Source organism: Hyperolius riggenbachi, chromosome 8 (assembly GCF_040937935.1).
Source record: "Hyperolius riggenbachi isolate aHypRig1 chromosome 8, aHypRig1.pri, whole genome shotgun sequence".
Classification (NCBI taxonomy): Eukaryota; Metazoa; Chordata; class Amphibia; order Anura; family Hyperoliidae; genus Hyperolius; species Hyperolius riggenbachi.
In genome coordinates, this window is record NC_090653.1 from 68534951 (window position 1) to 68553289 (window position 18339).

General features: G+C 43.1%; 1 protein-coding gene across 1 annotated transcript in view; it reads left to right on the plus strand.

Moving 5' to 3' along the window:
• Nucleotides 1-501: 501 nt before the first annotated feature.
• Nucleotides 502-18339, plus strand: part of LOC137528192 (olfactomedin-like) — a 44218-nt gene continuing 26380 nt past the window's right edge. Inside the window, exon 1 of the mRNA XM_068249453.1 lies at nucleotides 502-555. Coding sequence (XP_068105554.1) covers nucleotides 505-555 — 51 coding nt within the window. The 5' untranslated portion in view covers nucleotides 502-504. The remainder of the gene's footprint in view (nucleotides 556-18339) is intronic.

Genomic DNA, 18339 nt, shown 5'->3' on the forward strand with positions numbered 1-18339 from the left:
AGCAGGACTTTTTTTGCATTTTACGAAACACTCCTAAAAATGTTCTCTGGCTTGGCCTCTGTCTAGCCAAACTATGAACGCACGAATGCTCTTATTGGCCGTAGGTTGGGACTTTCATTTGTTTAAACATTGACACAGCTGAGAATGAAAATGTTAGCAAAGAATCACCAAAGTTGCACATTATTCTTTCACAAATTGTCCCAATGTGCAACATGACATAGCACAACAATAGAGGGGATCAGCTAAAGAGGTTTAAGTGCAATACTGTGCCATAATCCCAGATACCGGTCACTTTACACCATTAATCTCCCATCATACGAACTGATCATACATATCAAGTCACCCTGCACCCTATAATCATGACAAACATGTACTTTTAGGATTAAGAGAACAAAGCACCAGTATGGGGGAAAGAGAGAGAGGGGAGTGATGATTCATGTTATCTGTATATAAGCCCTTATCCTGTGATGTCCAAGCACTGGTGGTCCATCATCTCAGACAGCAATGTATCTCGCTCTCCTGACGCTGGTCCTGCTCCATGCTGCTGCTGCCTTTGTGAGTATCCCCACCTGTGTAGTACAGCAATAGTACTTAACTATGCATCCCTCCACAAATGCTGTGTATCCAGCATAGAAGGGGAGTCTTTATTACAATGCAGTTAAAGGACCACTATATTTGAAAATGTAAAATACTTGTGTATACGTGCTTATAAGGAGTACATTTCTCCAAAATGAAAAATCACTATAAATTAATTTTCTCCTATGTTCCTATCACTTACAGTAGGCAGTAGAAATCTTGCAGAACTGACAAGTTTTGGACTAGTCCATCTCTTCATGGGGAATTATGAATATCTCATTTATTCTTTACAAAGGCAATCCCTGGATAGGAACTATACATAGATTGCGGCCAGCCTGCCTACTAATTTGCACAGTATTTGAGCAGCTGGACTGAGGAAACTGCCGTTCACCAAGTGCTTTTAAAAATAAAAAATCCAGAGAATTCCTCATGAAGACTTGGACTAGTCCAAAACCTGTCAGATCTGTCAGTTTTTTACTGTCTACTGTAAGCAACAGAAACATAGGAGAAAAGTAATTTATATTGCATTTTACTCGGGAAGAAATGTATTACAATTTACAATTAGTGTGATAGTGATGGTTTAAACTGTGAAGTCTTCATTGTAAGGCCAGTGAGACTGTAAATTGCTGCAAGAGCATACTATTATTAATTTATAAAGCGCCAACATACTCAGTATATCATTTGTGGTCCTGTACCTTTTTTTTGCAAGCCCAAACTCGTGTTAAAAAGTACACAAATGTTATTCGCATTGAAAGCCGCATGTCAAATTGATCTGTAAATCCAGAGGTATTGGCTGTAACACAAAGCAAAACATTTAAGGTGCCCATACACTCGTCAATTTCAGCCATCGATCAATCGATTCTATAGAATCGATCTCTCAGTCGATTCTTTCAAATCAGCATATTGATCGATTTTGCAGCTGATTTCGACTGATCTATCTGACAGGATGGAAAATCTAGGTTGATCTGCTGCCAGCATAGCCCATAGTGTTGCATTGGATCTAATGGTGCAGTAATGCATTTAGATCGATTTTCAATAGATTTACAATAGATTTCATTCTGAAATCTATTGGAAATCTGTTCCTAGTGTGTGGCACACATCAGATAGATTCCTGTCAGATTTGACTTGACAGGCATCTGACAGAAATCTATCTGATGATCGAATCTGCTGCAAATCTACAAGTGTATGGCCACCTCTAGGAATACCTTGTTTGTATATTTCATAGAGATGTCCACCCTGGTCTCCTTATTCAGTATCTTATGATAGTTGAAGACTGTACTTACATTTAAGGGGCCCATACACTCAGCCGATTTTTGGCTGATCGATCAAAATCGATTGACCAATCAATCAATTTGCGGCCGATTTCGATCAATTTCAATCGATCTGGCAGGCTGGAAAATCTAGGTCGATCTGTTGAGATTGCTTATCATTTTGCATTGGGCCCCAATTGAAATCTATTGAAAATCGATCTGATGGCATTTTTTTTGCCATCAGATTTCCAACTGAAATCTATTGGAAATCTGTTCCTAGTAAAAAAAATGTTCCTAAACACATCAGATAGATCAGAAATCTATCTGATGATCTATCTGCTGCTAATCTAACGAGTGTATGGCCACCTTTAGACTTTTATTGTTGATCTTTGCCCTACCCATTCCATCCTTCTTATTGGTCTTTCAATTGATGGGCTGATTTACTGGCCAACAGAGGAAACTCTGATACCCAACTCACTTTCAATACTTTCACACAATTTTATCATGCTGGTTCTCTGGAACTACTCTGGTTGTGTATTTTTCAACATGTGATCGCTCTCTATTGCCTCTGTTTTTGCGATATTTTCCTTTAATTGGAAGTTTGCACAATTCTTTACGGTAACAGTTTGGGCACACGGGGAAAAGAAGCAGAAAGCTGCTCAAGTTGTACAGACTGTCAGTTTTTCATTTTCTTTTTAAAAATGTATTTTAACATATAAAGTATATACATATATAAAACTTGCTACAGCTTGCAAAAATGAGCTAGAAAATGTCAGAGAAAATGTTTATAAAACTTCCCTGCATATGTCAACATGCAGCAGGCGACTTACAGTTATCCCCAAAAACCAGCATTGGGAAGGAATCACTTAGTAAATTCTTGATTGGCCATCGTGGCCATCCTGCTCATGGACATTATTTTTGGTGGGGTAAATCTGTGATAGTGGATTTATGTTTACTTACTACTGTAAATAATAAGACTCCTGTACTCATTCCCCTGGGAGAAGGTAGATATTTAAAGGGGCACTACAGTGGAAAAACTGTAAAATCTAAGATATGTGCAAACATACAAATAAGAAGTATACATTTTTTCCAGAGTAAAATGAGCCATAAATTACTTTTCTCTTATGTTGCTGTCACTTACAGTAGGTTGTAGAAATCTGACAGAAGTGACAGGTGTTGGACTAGTCCATCTCATTATAGGGGATTCTCAGGGATAGCCGGGAAGCTGGCCAGCATCATTGTTTAAATCCTTTTTAGGCAATATCTTTATAAAGAATAAAAGCCTTGCTGAGAATCCCCTATGAAGAGATGAACTAGTCCAAAACCTGTCACTTCACTAATTTATGGCTCATTTTACTTTGGAAAAAAAACGTACTTCTTATTTGTTTATGTTTGCACATATTTTAAATCTTACAATTTTTCGCCATAGTGCCCGTTTAAATGACCCCTTTTTATTAAAACGGCTTCCCGATTACACATGCGTCCTCTCCAGTCCTTTTATCTGCACTTTTTCATCTGCAGCACAGGTGAGGAAGATCCTCTTTTCCTTAACACTGGAAAAAAGTTTTGCAAGAGGGGTGCCTGAAAGGTACCCCCCAGTGCTAGAACACTGTTAGTTGGTATTGCTCAGGGGGTGGAGCCCCATGCTCACTGCTCCACATTCTTAGCATTTCTTATAAAATGGTGGATAATGCTTTAATAAAGTTTTTGATGTGCCAGTTCTTTTGAACAATTCCTAGTCCCAGTTTCCAGACTGCATGCAAGCACATGTGTGTTTGTAAAAAGGACACTGATGGGTACTGTAGTGCAGAACTGCTTGTCATTTGATAAATGATGCAATGGTCTGCCCACCAGACAGTGTGATGTAGGGGGAACAGGGCTATATTTACCATAAGGCACTGTAGGCACGTGCCTACAGGCACCTGATAATGGAAAGGCAGCTCACTTCGCTCCAAGAATGCCTCCCTCCTTCCCTATGCAGAATCCTGAGCAGAGCATAAATGAGAGGTTACTCACCCAGCTCTCAGCATTCCACTGACGAGATCTCCCTTCAGTCAGGGGCACCTCTAGCTACTTATTATTGAGGGTACTTCTGGCTACCTAATACTAAGGGGCACCTGTAGCTACCTATGATGCGCAAGGGAAGTAAGGGAGAAGTGACAGCTGGGACAGCCAAGCACACTTGCGGTGAAGGTTGGTGGGGGTTTGTAGGTTCATGGAAAGCGAAGTCTAAAGTGCCAGGACATCTGTGCCTATAGGCTCCTGTGAGGTAAATCTGGGCCTGAGGGGGAAACATGCTGGTTCAAACACTGTTTCCCTTTTTATTTCAATAAAGCCATGCATGGCTGCTAATATAACCAGGAAAAAAGCTCCTGTGTGAGGGAGACCCCAGTTCTTGCACATAGTGGTCATTCACCTAGTGGCTAACATACTGCAAACCCTGAGCTTTATAAATCAGGCCCAGAATATCACAAATAATCGAAAGGTTGTCTATTTGCCTTTGTCCTAAAAGTAATTATGACTATAACTCCTTCTGGCTGCTGCTGCCAGATTAGTGCATTTAGTGACTTGGTGGGTCCACTAAACTCTTAATTGTAGCATTTGTACTAGAATTAAATACAAATACATACTGTATATACTTTTTAATGCTGAGAAAAAGTGCATATTAAATGAACACTTGGAACCTTATTTCTAAAACTACACACATTAGATTTCAGTAGCCAGTTGTCAGCAAGAACAATTGTTCCTAGTAGAATTATCATTCCACAAACAATTGTTTGAATCAGCCTCGTGGCGCCACCTCATTGCTTCGCTGCCCCTGGGCTCATCCCCCCAAATGTAGATGTACCCCCCGCCAGCTGACTGTGCATAATACATTACCTGTCCAGTGTCCACACTCCACTCCCACGTTTACACCCATGTGGTTGCCGGTGTACTGCACAAGGGGCACATCTGTGATGTCACACATGCGCACCGCATGCACTGCGCTGGCAACCACGTGAGGCGCAAATCCGAAGGAGTGCGGACACAGCGCAGGACACCGGACAGGTACAGTATTAATGTAGGGGCAGCGGGGTCTGCATTCACATTTGGGGGGAACGGCCAACTTAGGGGGAGGCCAATTAACTTATCTATATGTTTTTGGTATGTGGGGAGAAATTAGAGTGCCTGGAGGAAACCCACGCAGACACGGGGAGAACATACAAACTCTGTGGTGAGACCGTTGTCATTTGCAATTATCACATGCAATTACCCCTGCACACCTGATCGAGAATGTCGAGCCAGAGATTTTCTAGCATGACCGATGAATACATGCAACCAATTTCGGCCCAAAATTGTGTGCATCGCCGATCAGACATACTTTTGGCGGCACAGATTTTCATCTGATTTGTTAATTATTATCGAATTGGATGGTGGATTGGCCACCAAATCTACAGATGTTTGGCCACCTTTACTTGTATTCTCCTTCCCCTCTCTATACACCAATCAAGCTGCCTGGCAGAGAGGGTGGCATTGTGCCTGCCCAACGACCGTTTTGGGAATGCTCCCAGAAACAATCATGAAAGATCAATAATTAAGTGTGTTTTTAATTTAAAGAGGAACTCCAGTGAAAATAATGTAAAAAAAAAAGTGCTTACTCTAGTGAAAATAATGTAATAAAAAAATGCTTAATTTTTACAATAATTATGTATAAATGATTTAGTCAGTTTGCCAATTGTAAAAGCTTTCGTGTCCCTGATCTACATTCTGACATTTATCACATGGTGACATTTTTACTGCTGGCAGGTGATGTCAGTGGAAGGAGATGCTGCTTGCTTCTCTGTCAGTTGGTAACAGCTGTAAACTGCTATTTCCCACAATGCAATGAGGTTCACAGACAGGAAACTGCCAGGACAATGGTCATTACAGTTTCCTGTGGGAGGTGTGTCACCACAATATCACTCATACAGCGCCCCCTGATGATCCGTTTGTTTAAAGGAATAGATTTCTCATGTAAAAGGGGTATCAGCTACTGAGTTCAAATCTTGGTTACGGTTTCTCTTTAAGTGTAGGAAAACTGTTACTTGCATTTAACTAGAGTGACCATATTTTTGTGGGTCCAACCTGGGACGGGGGGGGGGGGGGGGCGGCGCAGCGCGGCGCGGCGAAAAGTGGGAAGGAGTGAGGAGCACGCAGCGGCGAAGACTGGGGGAGGGGTGCGCGCCGCGCCGAAAAAATGGGCGTGGCCATGACATTGTATGGGCGGAGCTAACGTAATGATGTAACAGCGAGGCATAAGAAAGCAGTGTTTACGCCATGATGTGGACAAACGAGACTTTGTATCATGGGTGTGCAGAAACTGTGTGATGCTAATAGTATACCGTAACCACAAAGCAGCAAACATAGCCATCTATGACCATTAAATAATAAATGCAGTAACAGTTACCCCGGACACCAGAAAATAAACGCAATAGGCAACATGTCAGTATAAAATAAATGCAATGCGGGCAAACATGTCAGTACAAAATAAACGCAATGCGGGCAACATGTCAGTACAAAATAAACGCACTGCGGGCAAACATTTCACCAGAAAAGAAACGCACTGCGGCCAAACATTTTCACCAGAAAAGAAACGCACTGCGGCCAAACATTTCACCAGAAAAGAAACAATGCGGGCAAACATTTCACCTGGAAAAGAAACAATGCGGGCAAACATTTCACCTGGAAAAGAAACAATGCGGGCAAACATTTCACCTGGAAAAGAAACAATGTGGGCAAACATTTCACCTGGAAAAGAAACAATGCGGGCAAACATTTCACCTGGAAAAGAAACAATGCGGGCAAACATTTCACCTGGAAAAGAAACAATGCGGGCAAACATTTCACCAGAAAAGAAACAATGCGGGCAAACATTTCACCTGGAAAAGAAACAATGCGGGCAAACATTTCACCTGGAAAAGAAACAATGCGGGCAAACATTTCACCTGGAAAAGAAAGCATTTACTCACCTGGCAGAAGTGTCCGGCCTCTGGCGCGCTGCTCCGTCCCGGGACCGTCTTCCTCCTCCTGCTCTGGTCTCCCGCGCTGACAGGGCTACGGCAAGATGGCGCCCGAAGCCCTGTACTAGTGACACAAATAGGTCTCCAGTACAGGGCTTCGGCAGCCATCTTGCCGTAGCCCTGCTCGCCTGCCGGTGTTGGAACAGACACCGGAAGAGGAGGCTGGAGCGGGGCTGCAGGCAATGAACTGGCACGGCGTCTATAGACGCCGCTGCCAGTTCATTGAGGAGAGAGTGGCCAGAGTCCCGAGGCCGGGACGTCCCGCTGCTGAAAGCGGGATGTTTCCAGGGACCTCATTAAGCCTGGGACAGCGGACCCCGAATCCGGGACGTGTCCCGGGCAATCCGGGACGTCTGGTCACTCTAATTTAACATTAAATGCAAATTGTTTAATTTAAGGTTGGTGAAGCTTCTGTGTTCAGGAAATAATTGATCCTGTCCGGCTTTGGTACTTAGGGCCTTTTTCCACTAGCCTGCGATTTGCGATTTGATTCTGATCAGAAATCACAAGGTACATTAAACTAATGGAAAGTGCAGCAGCAAATTCCATTAGTGCGATCTGATTGCGATGCGATTTTGGTCAAAGCGCAATCGTCGTCCTGCCGCATTTTGTATGCGATTGAGCTGTACTATGAGTATAGTAGCTCAATCGCAATCGCATGGTGGAAATTAAACCGCGATTGCGATCAGAATCGCGATCGCAATCGCATTTCATAGTGGAAAAGAGCCCTAACAGCTTTTACAAATGTGCATTTTTTTATGTGCCTCTGAATACCAATACAGCACATTACATAAGGACAAGGACTTGATGAATGAATGCCCTTTACCAACCTAAGGACCCATTCAAAAGAGTATAATATAAAATAGCACACAACAGACAAAGATAAAGCTTCACTGAAGAACCATACTTCAGTCTGCCATATTTCAGGGAACCAACTGTTGTCAAATGGCATCTCAATAAAATCCAAGTTAGATTTGTTCAAAGATGGCCTTCAAAGCCTCAAATCTCACATATTTCCATACACAGTAATGGGTAGTGTTGGAATTTGGGAGCATGTGATTGGAACACGGACTCATTTGGTGCTGAATGCATGAGTCCGTGTTCCAATCACATTGGACAGCAGGGCGAGTTACGATTTACTTAACTCTAACTCTACTTGGAAGGGGGAAGTATCAGGCTGGATTTACACTTAGATGCATTGCGTTGAGTTGTGGCCAGCTGCATTGCATCTCAGCGAAAGAAGTATGCAGCTGCACAACACAACTCAATCCAACTCATCGCAACGCATCTATGTGTAAATCCAGCCTCAGAGTTCAATGAAAGCACCCTGCCCTACTGTTTGGTGCTGAAACTGTGCTGAATGCGTGTGTCCGAGTTCCAAACCACATGCCAAATTCAGATCCCTGCAGTAAAGCTGCAATTTTGAAGATAGTCTATAAAAGAGGTGACAACCTAGTAGAGGTGATCTCCCCTCTACTAAATTCTGGAGGCCATAGGAAATAGACAGGAACAACATACATACTAAGGTATTATGAGCTTTGTGTATGAGACAACCAGGTAAATAGCTTTGTACTGAGATGGTGAAGTTCTCACAGTGTTGGATTCCCATATAGAAATGTCAAAAATGTGGAATATCTGAAAACCATCAGATTTGTTTAAGGCTGGGCACACACCAGGGGCGTAGCAATAGGGGTTGCAGAGGTAGCGACTGCATCGGGGCCCCGAAGGGTCCTCCCTCAACTACAGTATTAGCTCTCTATTGGTCCTGTGCTCATAATAATCCCTTCTATAGATACTTTGAATAGTGGTAATCCTTAACTAACCGTTTCCCATCCTTTTCTTGCAACTCTGACACTGTAGTTGTCCTTGGCGGGTTTTGGTGTGCCATATCAATTGTTACGTATAGAGTGCTTGGGGGGCCCCATTGTAAAACTTGCATCGGGGCCCACTGCTCCTTAGCTACGCCACTGGCACACACTCGGCAATGTTCACAAGCAATCATAAAAAGATTTAATCATTCTGACTGAACCTTTTCTTCCCCAAGAAAACTGTCAACAGGATTCTTTAATGGTCTGTCAGTGAAATAGCAATGTTTTTCTTCTGGCATACTTACATTACTTGTAGATGGGATCTGATCCTTATTATGGCAAGACCCTTACATAGTCTCATTCCACAGGTTGCCAATCTATTCATTACACTACCAAGTAATACACGGGGATAATTGCCACCATGCCTTTAATCCTAAAACCATACACATAGATGATAAAAAATGTGCAGCACAGTGGGGTAGTGGTTAATACTCTTGCCTTGCTGCACCGGGTCCTGGTTCAAATCCCAACCAGGGCACTATCTGCACAGAGTTTGCATGTTCTCTGTATGTCTGTGTGGGTTTCCCCCGTGCACTCCAGTTTCCTCACACATCCTAAACCCATACTGATAAGTTTATTGGCTTCCCCCTAATTTGGCCCTAGACTATGATACATATATAGACATATGACTATGGTAGGGATTAGATTGTGAGAGACAGTATACAAGACAATATACTCTGTACAGCACTGCGGAAGATGTCTGTGATATATAAAAACTAAATAATAAAATTATGACAACAATTAACGTATCCCTCTTTACTAGTAACATACAGAATGAACTGGGCGATATTATTGATGTGTGCATAATTATCACCTTAGTTTAGCCAATAATACTGAGTCATTTAACAGCTTGATTAAAACACTTTAAGACACACAGAAATGTCGATGTAATCCAGTAGTACCTTTGTAGCCAGACAGTCTGGAGTGTGCTGACATACTCAGTATTGCTGTGTATTGCAGCATGTTCATCTACCGTAGGATTGCTGAATAACAGGTTTGCATTACTATAGAACTAATTGTAACTGACCAGCATACAAATAGGAAGAATTCCTTATACACTGGTAGATTGGTATGTTTGATACTTCTCTCTCCTGGATACGAGATGGATGTGGCCATGATGGTACCCACATAACAATGAGAGTGCTGTCTGTGACAGGCCGGGGGGCCAATGCAATGTTTTTAGGAATGGACTCATGCAAAGAATGTTTTATGGAGATTTCCCACAGAGATACATTTATGGAAATCATACCAAATAAAGTGTTGTAATTTTACAAGGAACATAACTCATTTAAACCCCGTGGTGTTGCTTACTAGGGGGAGGAGTATTTAGACATAAAAATATACATTTACATCAATTGTATAAAATAATAATTCTATACTTGTACCTACCTTAAAGCAAACCTCTATCCAAAGTAGCAGGATTTTTCCAATTATTAGCGATGATACTTTTAGCCACTATCGTGTCATATTCTTTAATCAGTGAAAAGTATCTTATAACTCTAAACCCCCATACCACATTCTGCGTTTGTGTAGGTAGGTTAGGGTAGCGACTATCCACCCAACAACCAGAACTGCAGGACCTCGCTTGATCTGGTGCCTTTTCCAACAATCCCAATTGCCATTTACTAACACTAGGTGGAAGGCACACATGGTCTAATTCTAGTGTAATGCAGGAATGTCAAACTCCAGTTCACAAGGGCCGAGATCCTTACACATTTGGGCATGATGGGACTGAATCAGGTAAGGTGTGGTTCATCAAGTAGAACATATCTCTCCATTTCTCTATCCATCCTAAACACTGGCATGGATATGGCTCTCATGGACTGGAGTTCGACACCTATGGTGCATTGAAACCAGAACTGCAGAAAGAGGTACTGGAAACAAATGAGGAGCAAGAGTCTTGGTTGCAAGGCAGACAACAATGTATGTAACAAACAACAACAATACAGGTGAAATTTGAAAAATTACAATATTGTGCAAAACTCCATTTATTTCAGTAATTCGACTTAAAAAGTGAAACTAATATATGAAATAGACTCATTACATGCAAAGTGAGATATTTCAAGCTTTTATTTGTTATAATTTTGATGATTGTGGCTTACAGCTTATGAAAACCCCCAAATCTCAGACCATTAGAATATTGTGAAAATATTATAGGCTCAAAGTGTCAGACTGTAATCAGCTAATTATTTCAAAACACCTGCAAAGGGTTCCTATTTCATATATTGTAGAGGGTGTGGTGCCAATGGTGTCTGAGGACCTTCCAAAGAAGACAAAAAACGAGTCGGGGACACCAGGAGCCCCTGATAGTGTAGCACGTCGAGGGTATGGGACACTCAACAATGGTATGTGCAGAATACACACAAGAATAGGTTGCAAGACCGACAACCACAGTGTAATGGCTGTTGAGGAAAGCCTGTCCTCACTCAGGTTCTTTAGTCTTTGAAAAGCAAAAGGGGTGTAAGGGTTCCTAGGAGCCAACATACAGGGCCACCACCCTGTATCACTGGGAGGGAGGATGCGCCCCAAGGTTTGATGTGTGGATGTGAGAATGTCATCTGGATAAAACAAGTAAATAGGCTTACCTCTAAAAGAAGGGGGTAGCCCAAATAAATGAATACATTTTTTAACAGAAACCAGACACTTGAATGACAATGCGTTTCGCAGATCGCAGTCTGCTTCCTTCGATCAAATAACACAAAGGGCTTGATTCAGTAAACGGTGCTAACCCAGTTAGCACGCCTAAAGGCTTTGGGTGTGCTAACTAGGGTGCTAAGTAGTTAGCACATGCAAACTACTTAGCACCATAGTTAGCACATGCAAACTACTACTTAGCACCGTGCTAACTAGAATGCTAAGTAGTTTGCATGTGCTAACTACGGTGCTAAGTAGTTTACATGTGCTAACTACGGTGCTAAGTAGTTTGCATGTGCTAACTACTTAGCACCCTAGTTAGCACGTGCAAAGCATGTTAGCACATGCAAAGTGGCTTTCACTGGCGTGCTAAACACTTAGCACCCTTTTCTGAATCAAGACCAGTGTCTTAATATTAGCATTTTGCGCCTCTGTTTTTAGTTTTATTTCGTGCACATGATTTGCTGTGGAGTGACTTTTCCAAGCAGAATCTATTAACACGCATCGGGTTACAGTGTGAGCAGACTGGATGATTTTACAATAGCAGGGTCCTTGTGATGAACATTACAAGAAACTCAGGACATCAGGAGTCTACAACAGAATCTCCTCCCACCATTGCAACCTGCAAATATGAGAGAGAAACTGGAAAATCCCTGCCGGACGCTGTGATGCCTGGGGTATGTGCTTTGATTTCTATGAAAATAATTCAGAACATGTTGCACTATATAGTGATGGAGTATATCTGCACACTTCCAGCCTACTGACTTATAAAGAAAAGATTAGCGCATGAAAAGGAGAAATCACATTTGTTAAATTAACCCCACTTCCTCCTAATCAATAGTTATTTACAAAATACTGGCTTATTCTAATGCCATAAACAGACTGGAGGACCTCCTGACTGCAGCTATTTACATGTGCTTACTCACTATCGGCTAGTACATGTATACCAAACATATGTTTTCTGCGGTTTCTGCTATCTCCCGGTCTGCTATCTTTTCCTGTCAATCCCTGGACTTTGATTCTCCAAGCTTCTCATCTTGTGCGTAATAACACTACTTACAAATCTGTGATCTGAGTCGCATATATGTAATCTACTCATTGGGACTAAGAAGACAGGACAGGGAGAGGATGGACTATGGGGGAGTATACAGACCTTCTGTGCAGATCACAGATATGTCATTAATTTGACAGATAATGTAACGCACAAAATGGGAAGCACTAACAGGCTACCAGCTAGCAGAAAGAAGCATAAAACAGATGTCAGAAGAGCAGGGAACAGCACAGAAGTGGTTGGTGTACATGTTGCAACTGCTTGCAAAGCGCAGCACATAAAAACAACTGAATCCAGGGGTGTTCAGGAATAAAAAAAAAATTGGTCTTTATGCACCAATGATCAAGTATAAACTTTGTATATTTGTAACTACTACACTTCTCTTTGGGTATGGCTGAATGTGTGTAGAAATACTCAGTACTGTGTTAAAACATAGTCTGCCACTGTGTTTATTTATTAGTTGGATGCCAGTTACCATATGACATGTTGTAATATACATTAATTAGAAAAAAGCTATTTCAGAAGTGCCTCTTTATGTACAGTATCCTGACTATTGGCTGTAAGAGTGTCCACAATATCAGTTTACGTTTTGAAACTTTTCTCTTGTATCTATACTCCCTATAACACTCCTCCTATCTTGGAGATTGATTCACAAAGCTTTTCTCTTGATTTACCTGGCTGGCCTTATTTTTCACCTCCGCACTTATGGAACCTGATGCACAAACCACCAGTAAACGGTAGTAGCATGAGTTATGCAATTGGAGCCACGTACGTTACTGGGGTAAAGCGAGGTACAATACTTACGCAAGTAGCGCATCCCGTGCTACCATAGCAATTTGTATTTGTTGGGCTACTCCTCTGGTGTCAGTGCGATCCAGCGATCGCACAGCAAATTTGCCGACAGTTTGTGCATCAGGCTCAAAGAGCATTCATACAGATACAGAGAAATAAATCATGAATTACATCAGATAAGGAGAGATTAATCATTAGTTAAAGCAGACCTGAACTTAGAACTTTCTCACTGCTCTAAAGCAACAGAATAATAACCTTTAAGAGCGGTATGCCCGACACTGTATACAACACATACACAAGAAACAGGGTTTTTTAGAACCAAGTCTCTATTTTTATTCTTCAATCGTAATTTCTTCAAATTGCGGGCTATATATGTAGATACAACATCAGACCTTCACTTCACATAGAAAAATACCTGACACGTGTTTGACGGCCAAAAGCCGCTTCCTCAGAGGCACACCGTACACAAACATCCGTGGGCCAAAATCACATGAACGCCACCGCAATCTGAAGTGTAGGAAGAGAGATACCCTCTACGCCGATCCCAGATAGAATGGGCTGCAAGAGACCCTGTGTTAGGCATACCGCTCTGTGGCCCCAGGAGTCCCCCATAAATAAATGTGCCAAATGGCAGTAAATCCTTTAGCTAGCACTAGGCTAGCTAGTAAGAGTGTCTGGAACCCCACGATCCCCCCGTTTATACATTACCCCCCTGGATCCAGCGATCGCGCAGCCTCCCTGCACACCTCCGGTCTCTCTATGGGGAGATTCGGGTTTGCGCATGACGTCATCTGCGATCCTCCCCAAAGTGAAGAACGGAGCTGTCTGGGGAGGCTGCGCCGATCGCTGGATCCAGGCTGGGTAATGTATAAACGGGGGAGCGGCGGGGATTGGAGGGTGCTGGAGACTTCTTCTAGCTAGCCTAGTGCTAGCTAGAGGGTTTATAGCCATTTAGCACATTTATTCAGAAAATCGGGCAAAAAGTAACAAAACCTCCTGAGCGGCGTAACGCTCAGGAGGTTAAAGAAAAACATTTCCTTGTTACAGCTGATACAAATCCTGCAGTAAATCTGCAACATGTCTACTTCCTGCTTTCATGGAAGCAGATATAGGGTTATCATCCTGTGTTTACAATTTAGCTGTGTCTGCCATGGCCTTCAGCTGACACAGCTAGGAGATCAAATTACAACTTGCGATTAGTCACAGATGATGGGGAATTAGACTGGCTAAACTCTTACAGGCCCATATGCAATTCACTTTTTCTCCTGAGTTTTCTCCGAGGTGATATTTTTACACGTTGTTATATAATGCCTTTTAAAGAGAACCCGAGGTGGGATTTAACTATGCCAGTGGGGCACAGAGGCTGGTTGTGCACACTAACACCAGCCTCTGTTGCCCCTATGGTGTGCCTCCAGGACCCCCCTGCGCGCCGCTATACCCCCGCAGTGCTGGCGACACGCAGCGTGTCGCCAGCACAATATTTACCTATGCGCTGTCTGTCAGCGCCGCTCCCCTGCCTCCTCCGTATCGGCGCTACCCGCCCGCGTCCCTTCCCTCCCGCTGATTGGAGGGAAGTGACGTGGGCGGGTAGCGCCGATACGGAGCGCATAGGTAAACATTGTGCTGGCGACACGCTCTGTGTCGCCAGCACTGCGGGGGTATAGCGGCGCGCAGGGGGCCCTGGAGGCACACCATGGGGCAACAGAGGCTGGTGTTAGTGTGCACAACCAGCCTCTGTGCCCCACTGGCATAGTTAAATCCCACCTCGGGCTCTCTTTAAACCACCAGCAAACAAGAATGTATTCAAAATAAATTTGATAGTACTTTTTCACCATCTTTTGAGTACTTTTTCAATTGTTAAATGCTGAAAAGTTGGTTTAAAGAGAAGATGAAAATGATCTCCTAGGAGATAACTCAGGTGAAAAATGTAATTGCATATGGGCCACGGGGTGCATTTTTCTATGTTTTCCTTCTGTCGGGTGCAAGAGTTCAGGTCCACTTTAAAACAAACCTTCCTCCCCACCTGATATTCCTGAAGATGGCATCAGAAGGTTAGACTCTCCCTGCCAAGTATCAGGCCAAGTGTTTTATGGAGAGAATTTTGACGAATGACATATTAATATATTTATTTACTATTTATGTACGTATTTATTGTTTTATCAACTCTATAGTAACGTTTCTGATTTCTTTGACTTTTAGAAAATCGGCTACCAGGACACCGAGGATACTAAACAGACTGTGAGCTGGCGCATTCCCTTTGAAAAGCTCCCCTCGTGGACAAAACAGCAGGCTATAATGTGAATGGAATGTCTATTATCTGGACTCCTCTCTCTCTCTCAGTTATTCAGATGTTTTACTCTGTTAATAATGGACAGATGGGGAGAAGAAACAGCAACCCTGCCCTGCTTCCACTAACAGCCAGTCTGCTTTCATTATAGACCAATAGCGAGGCTCTCTGAGTGTTTGCTGTGTTGCTGAACACCAATGGCCTTTATCGCTATTGCCCTGATTTACTTTTCCTTTGCCACAGGCAAGACAAGGTTCTCCAAATGGATGAAATAACTTCTGTTATAGGTCTATACCTTGGGCTCCAACCCACTGCATCTGCCTGGGACAGTGTTAGCTGACACAGGAAGCCAAAGCGATATGTGCTCTCGACCAATCAAAAAGCTGCAAGTCTACCTCATGGTCAAATTGATCACATGATTCTCCATAATTCCTCCTAAAAGCGATTGTCTCTACTAATGATCACCAATGTCTGCGCTACTTTACATTTGCATTATAATGCAATCAACACCCATGTGATTCCTAAACCGCTACAACTTGGGCTGCATTATGCAAGTTCCTGTCCACCCAATGCTAAAAGCCCAGCTGAAGGCTGAAAGCAAAAAAAAAAAAGAAGGGCTAGTGAAGGCTTGTGCAGCACTGGCCTACATGTGCCACTGGCTAGAGATGGTATCTTCATCAGTAGTGTAGCATATCTGCAGCCTCCTGCCTTTCTAGACACCTGATTTTCATGGTATAATTCCATCCAAGGCTTTTCCCCTGCTTCCAGTAGGTCACAACTTTCATTCACAATGGCTATTCATTGCTCAGTCTAATGAGATGTCTCCACTACACAAGGACTTCTGACCATTTTATGGACCTAGACCCCCAAAAAAGTATTAAGATGAAATGGGGCCCAGGCAAGATGGCAGTTTTTTCCAACCACTGATGATCAACTGGCTTTTTTAGTAAGATTTTGTGGGGGTTTTCATCCACTAGGCCCCTAGACTCTCTCCAGGCACCAGACAATGGAGCAGGTGGTTTCGGCGCATGGAGCTCACCACCGGGTGTCGAAACCAGGCGCACCGTAGCAGCAATGTAATGCTACGTGGAGCACATAATGGTAATTAGGGGGTCCGCCGGCTGTCGGATCCCAAATTACATCTCCGAGTTGCGACAACTCGGAGGGGTAATAGTGTTTAGCACCGCCGGGAAGTTTTGTAACAGCATGGAGAGCCGTCATTCAGCTCTCCTGGTGCCCAACTCACCGGCGACACAACAATATGTACACCTAGGCAAGTACCTAGGTTTCCCTTGTGGATAATCCGGCTCACAAGGATGCCATTTGTTGGGCATATTAGACAAGGACATGTTAGACGTTTGCAGTGTGGAGAAGAGTACAGTTGTGCAGCATTCATTCGTAGTGGCTGTACACAGGAACCTGAGTGTCACCATATGAGAATGGTGCTGGAATACAGAAATCTTTACTAGTGCTTTAATTGCAATAATATATGCACTCACATTTACTCTCTTCTCAAGCTGTACAGTTCTGGATAAGTTGGGGGCTTATTTCTGCTTGCAAAGATGTTCCAAGTAATGAAGCTTGTAACATCTGCTGTCTTTTATAAATGGACCACAGTCAGTAACATTTGCATGCATATTCCCTTTTATTGTGTATTACTGGGTTTTTTTAATATATGATTTACATGTGGCGTGTATTAACAGCCGACTCTTGAAGAAAGGAAGGCACAACATTAACTCAACATCTGAAGAAGAACCTGGCTCTGGAGAAGAAGGCGAGATGTCCTGGGAAGAAGCTGATCCGGTGATGAAAGCATGTGTATGGCTGGTGACGGTGAGAAAGACATCTTCAAGTTTAGAGCAGAAGGGAGCTAGTTTGGCCTCTTGGTGCCGGTATAGTCTGTTGCTTTGTCGTGCCCATATTCCATCTCAGCTAGCTGCATTCTGTTATACTGGGATGAACAACAGTGGGTCATAGATCTATGAAAAAAAAACAGATTTCCGATGGGACTTAATTGGACAATGTAGTCTACTTGCTGTTCTGTTGCAGTCTGTTAATGTCCACATTCCCATAAAGTGGTTGTTGGGGCTAGTAACTCTTCACTGGTGTAAGATCTTCTGGGGCACCTTTGTTTTGGCATTACCCATGAAAAGCAAGATAAGGAATAGTTTTAGGTAAAGGAAGACCGTTAAATAGAGCAGGCTAAGATACTTCTTATCAGTTTAAATTCGGAGTTAAGGTAACAAGTCAGCAGTTTCTCTACTAGTGCCCTTGCAAGGGTTTTTTGGGGATATGGGGCAAAGCAGGTCAATTAGGCACAGGGAACGACAGGCACCTTGTAAATGCCTATGCTCAAGCAGTGAGTTAGGTGACCAATGTTATAGTAGTAACTGATCAGCTACAGAAGTAGCTGATTGGATACTAAGTAGCGAACTAAATGAGGGGTCAATCATCTATTTTGGAGACAATAAGCTACAAATAGCAGTAGATTTGGTGCTGGAAGAGGGTTCGTGTAATGCTGGGGATACACGGCACGTTTCTGTACCCTGTATCGACCAGCTGATCCGGCCAGCTGATAATATTCAGCTGGCCCGATCAAGCCGCTCGACCCTCGCCCGCTCGATCCCCGCCGGCGGACAATGGCAGGTAATCGAGCGCTGATAAATGTCACGCTTGGATCTGTATTCTCCACGGTCAGCACGTGATGCATAAGCTGACGTGAAGGAGGTACACACACCAGCACAAGGAATCAGGATATCCCCAGTTTAGTGGAGGAGAGGACTGACTCCAATAAGAGATTGTGGTGCACAGAGCCGGTGCAGATCCGAACAGCCACAAACAC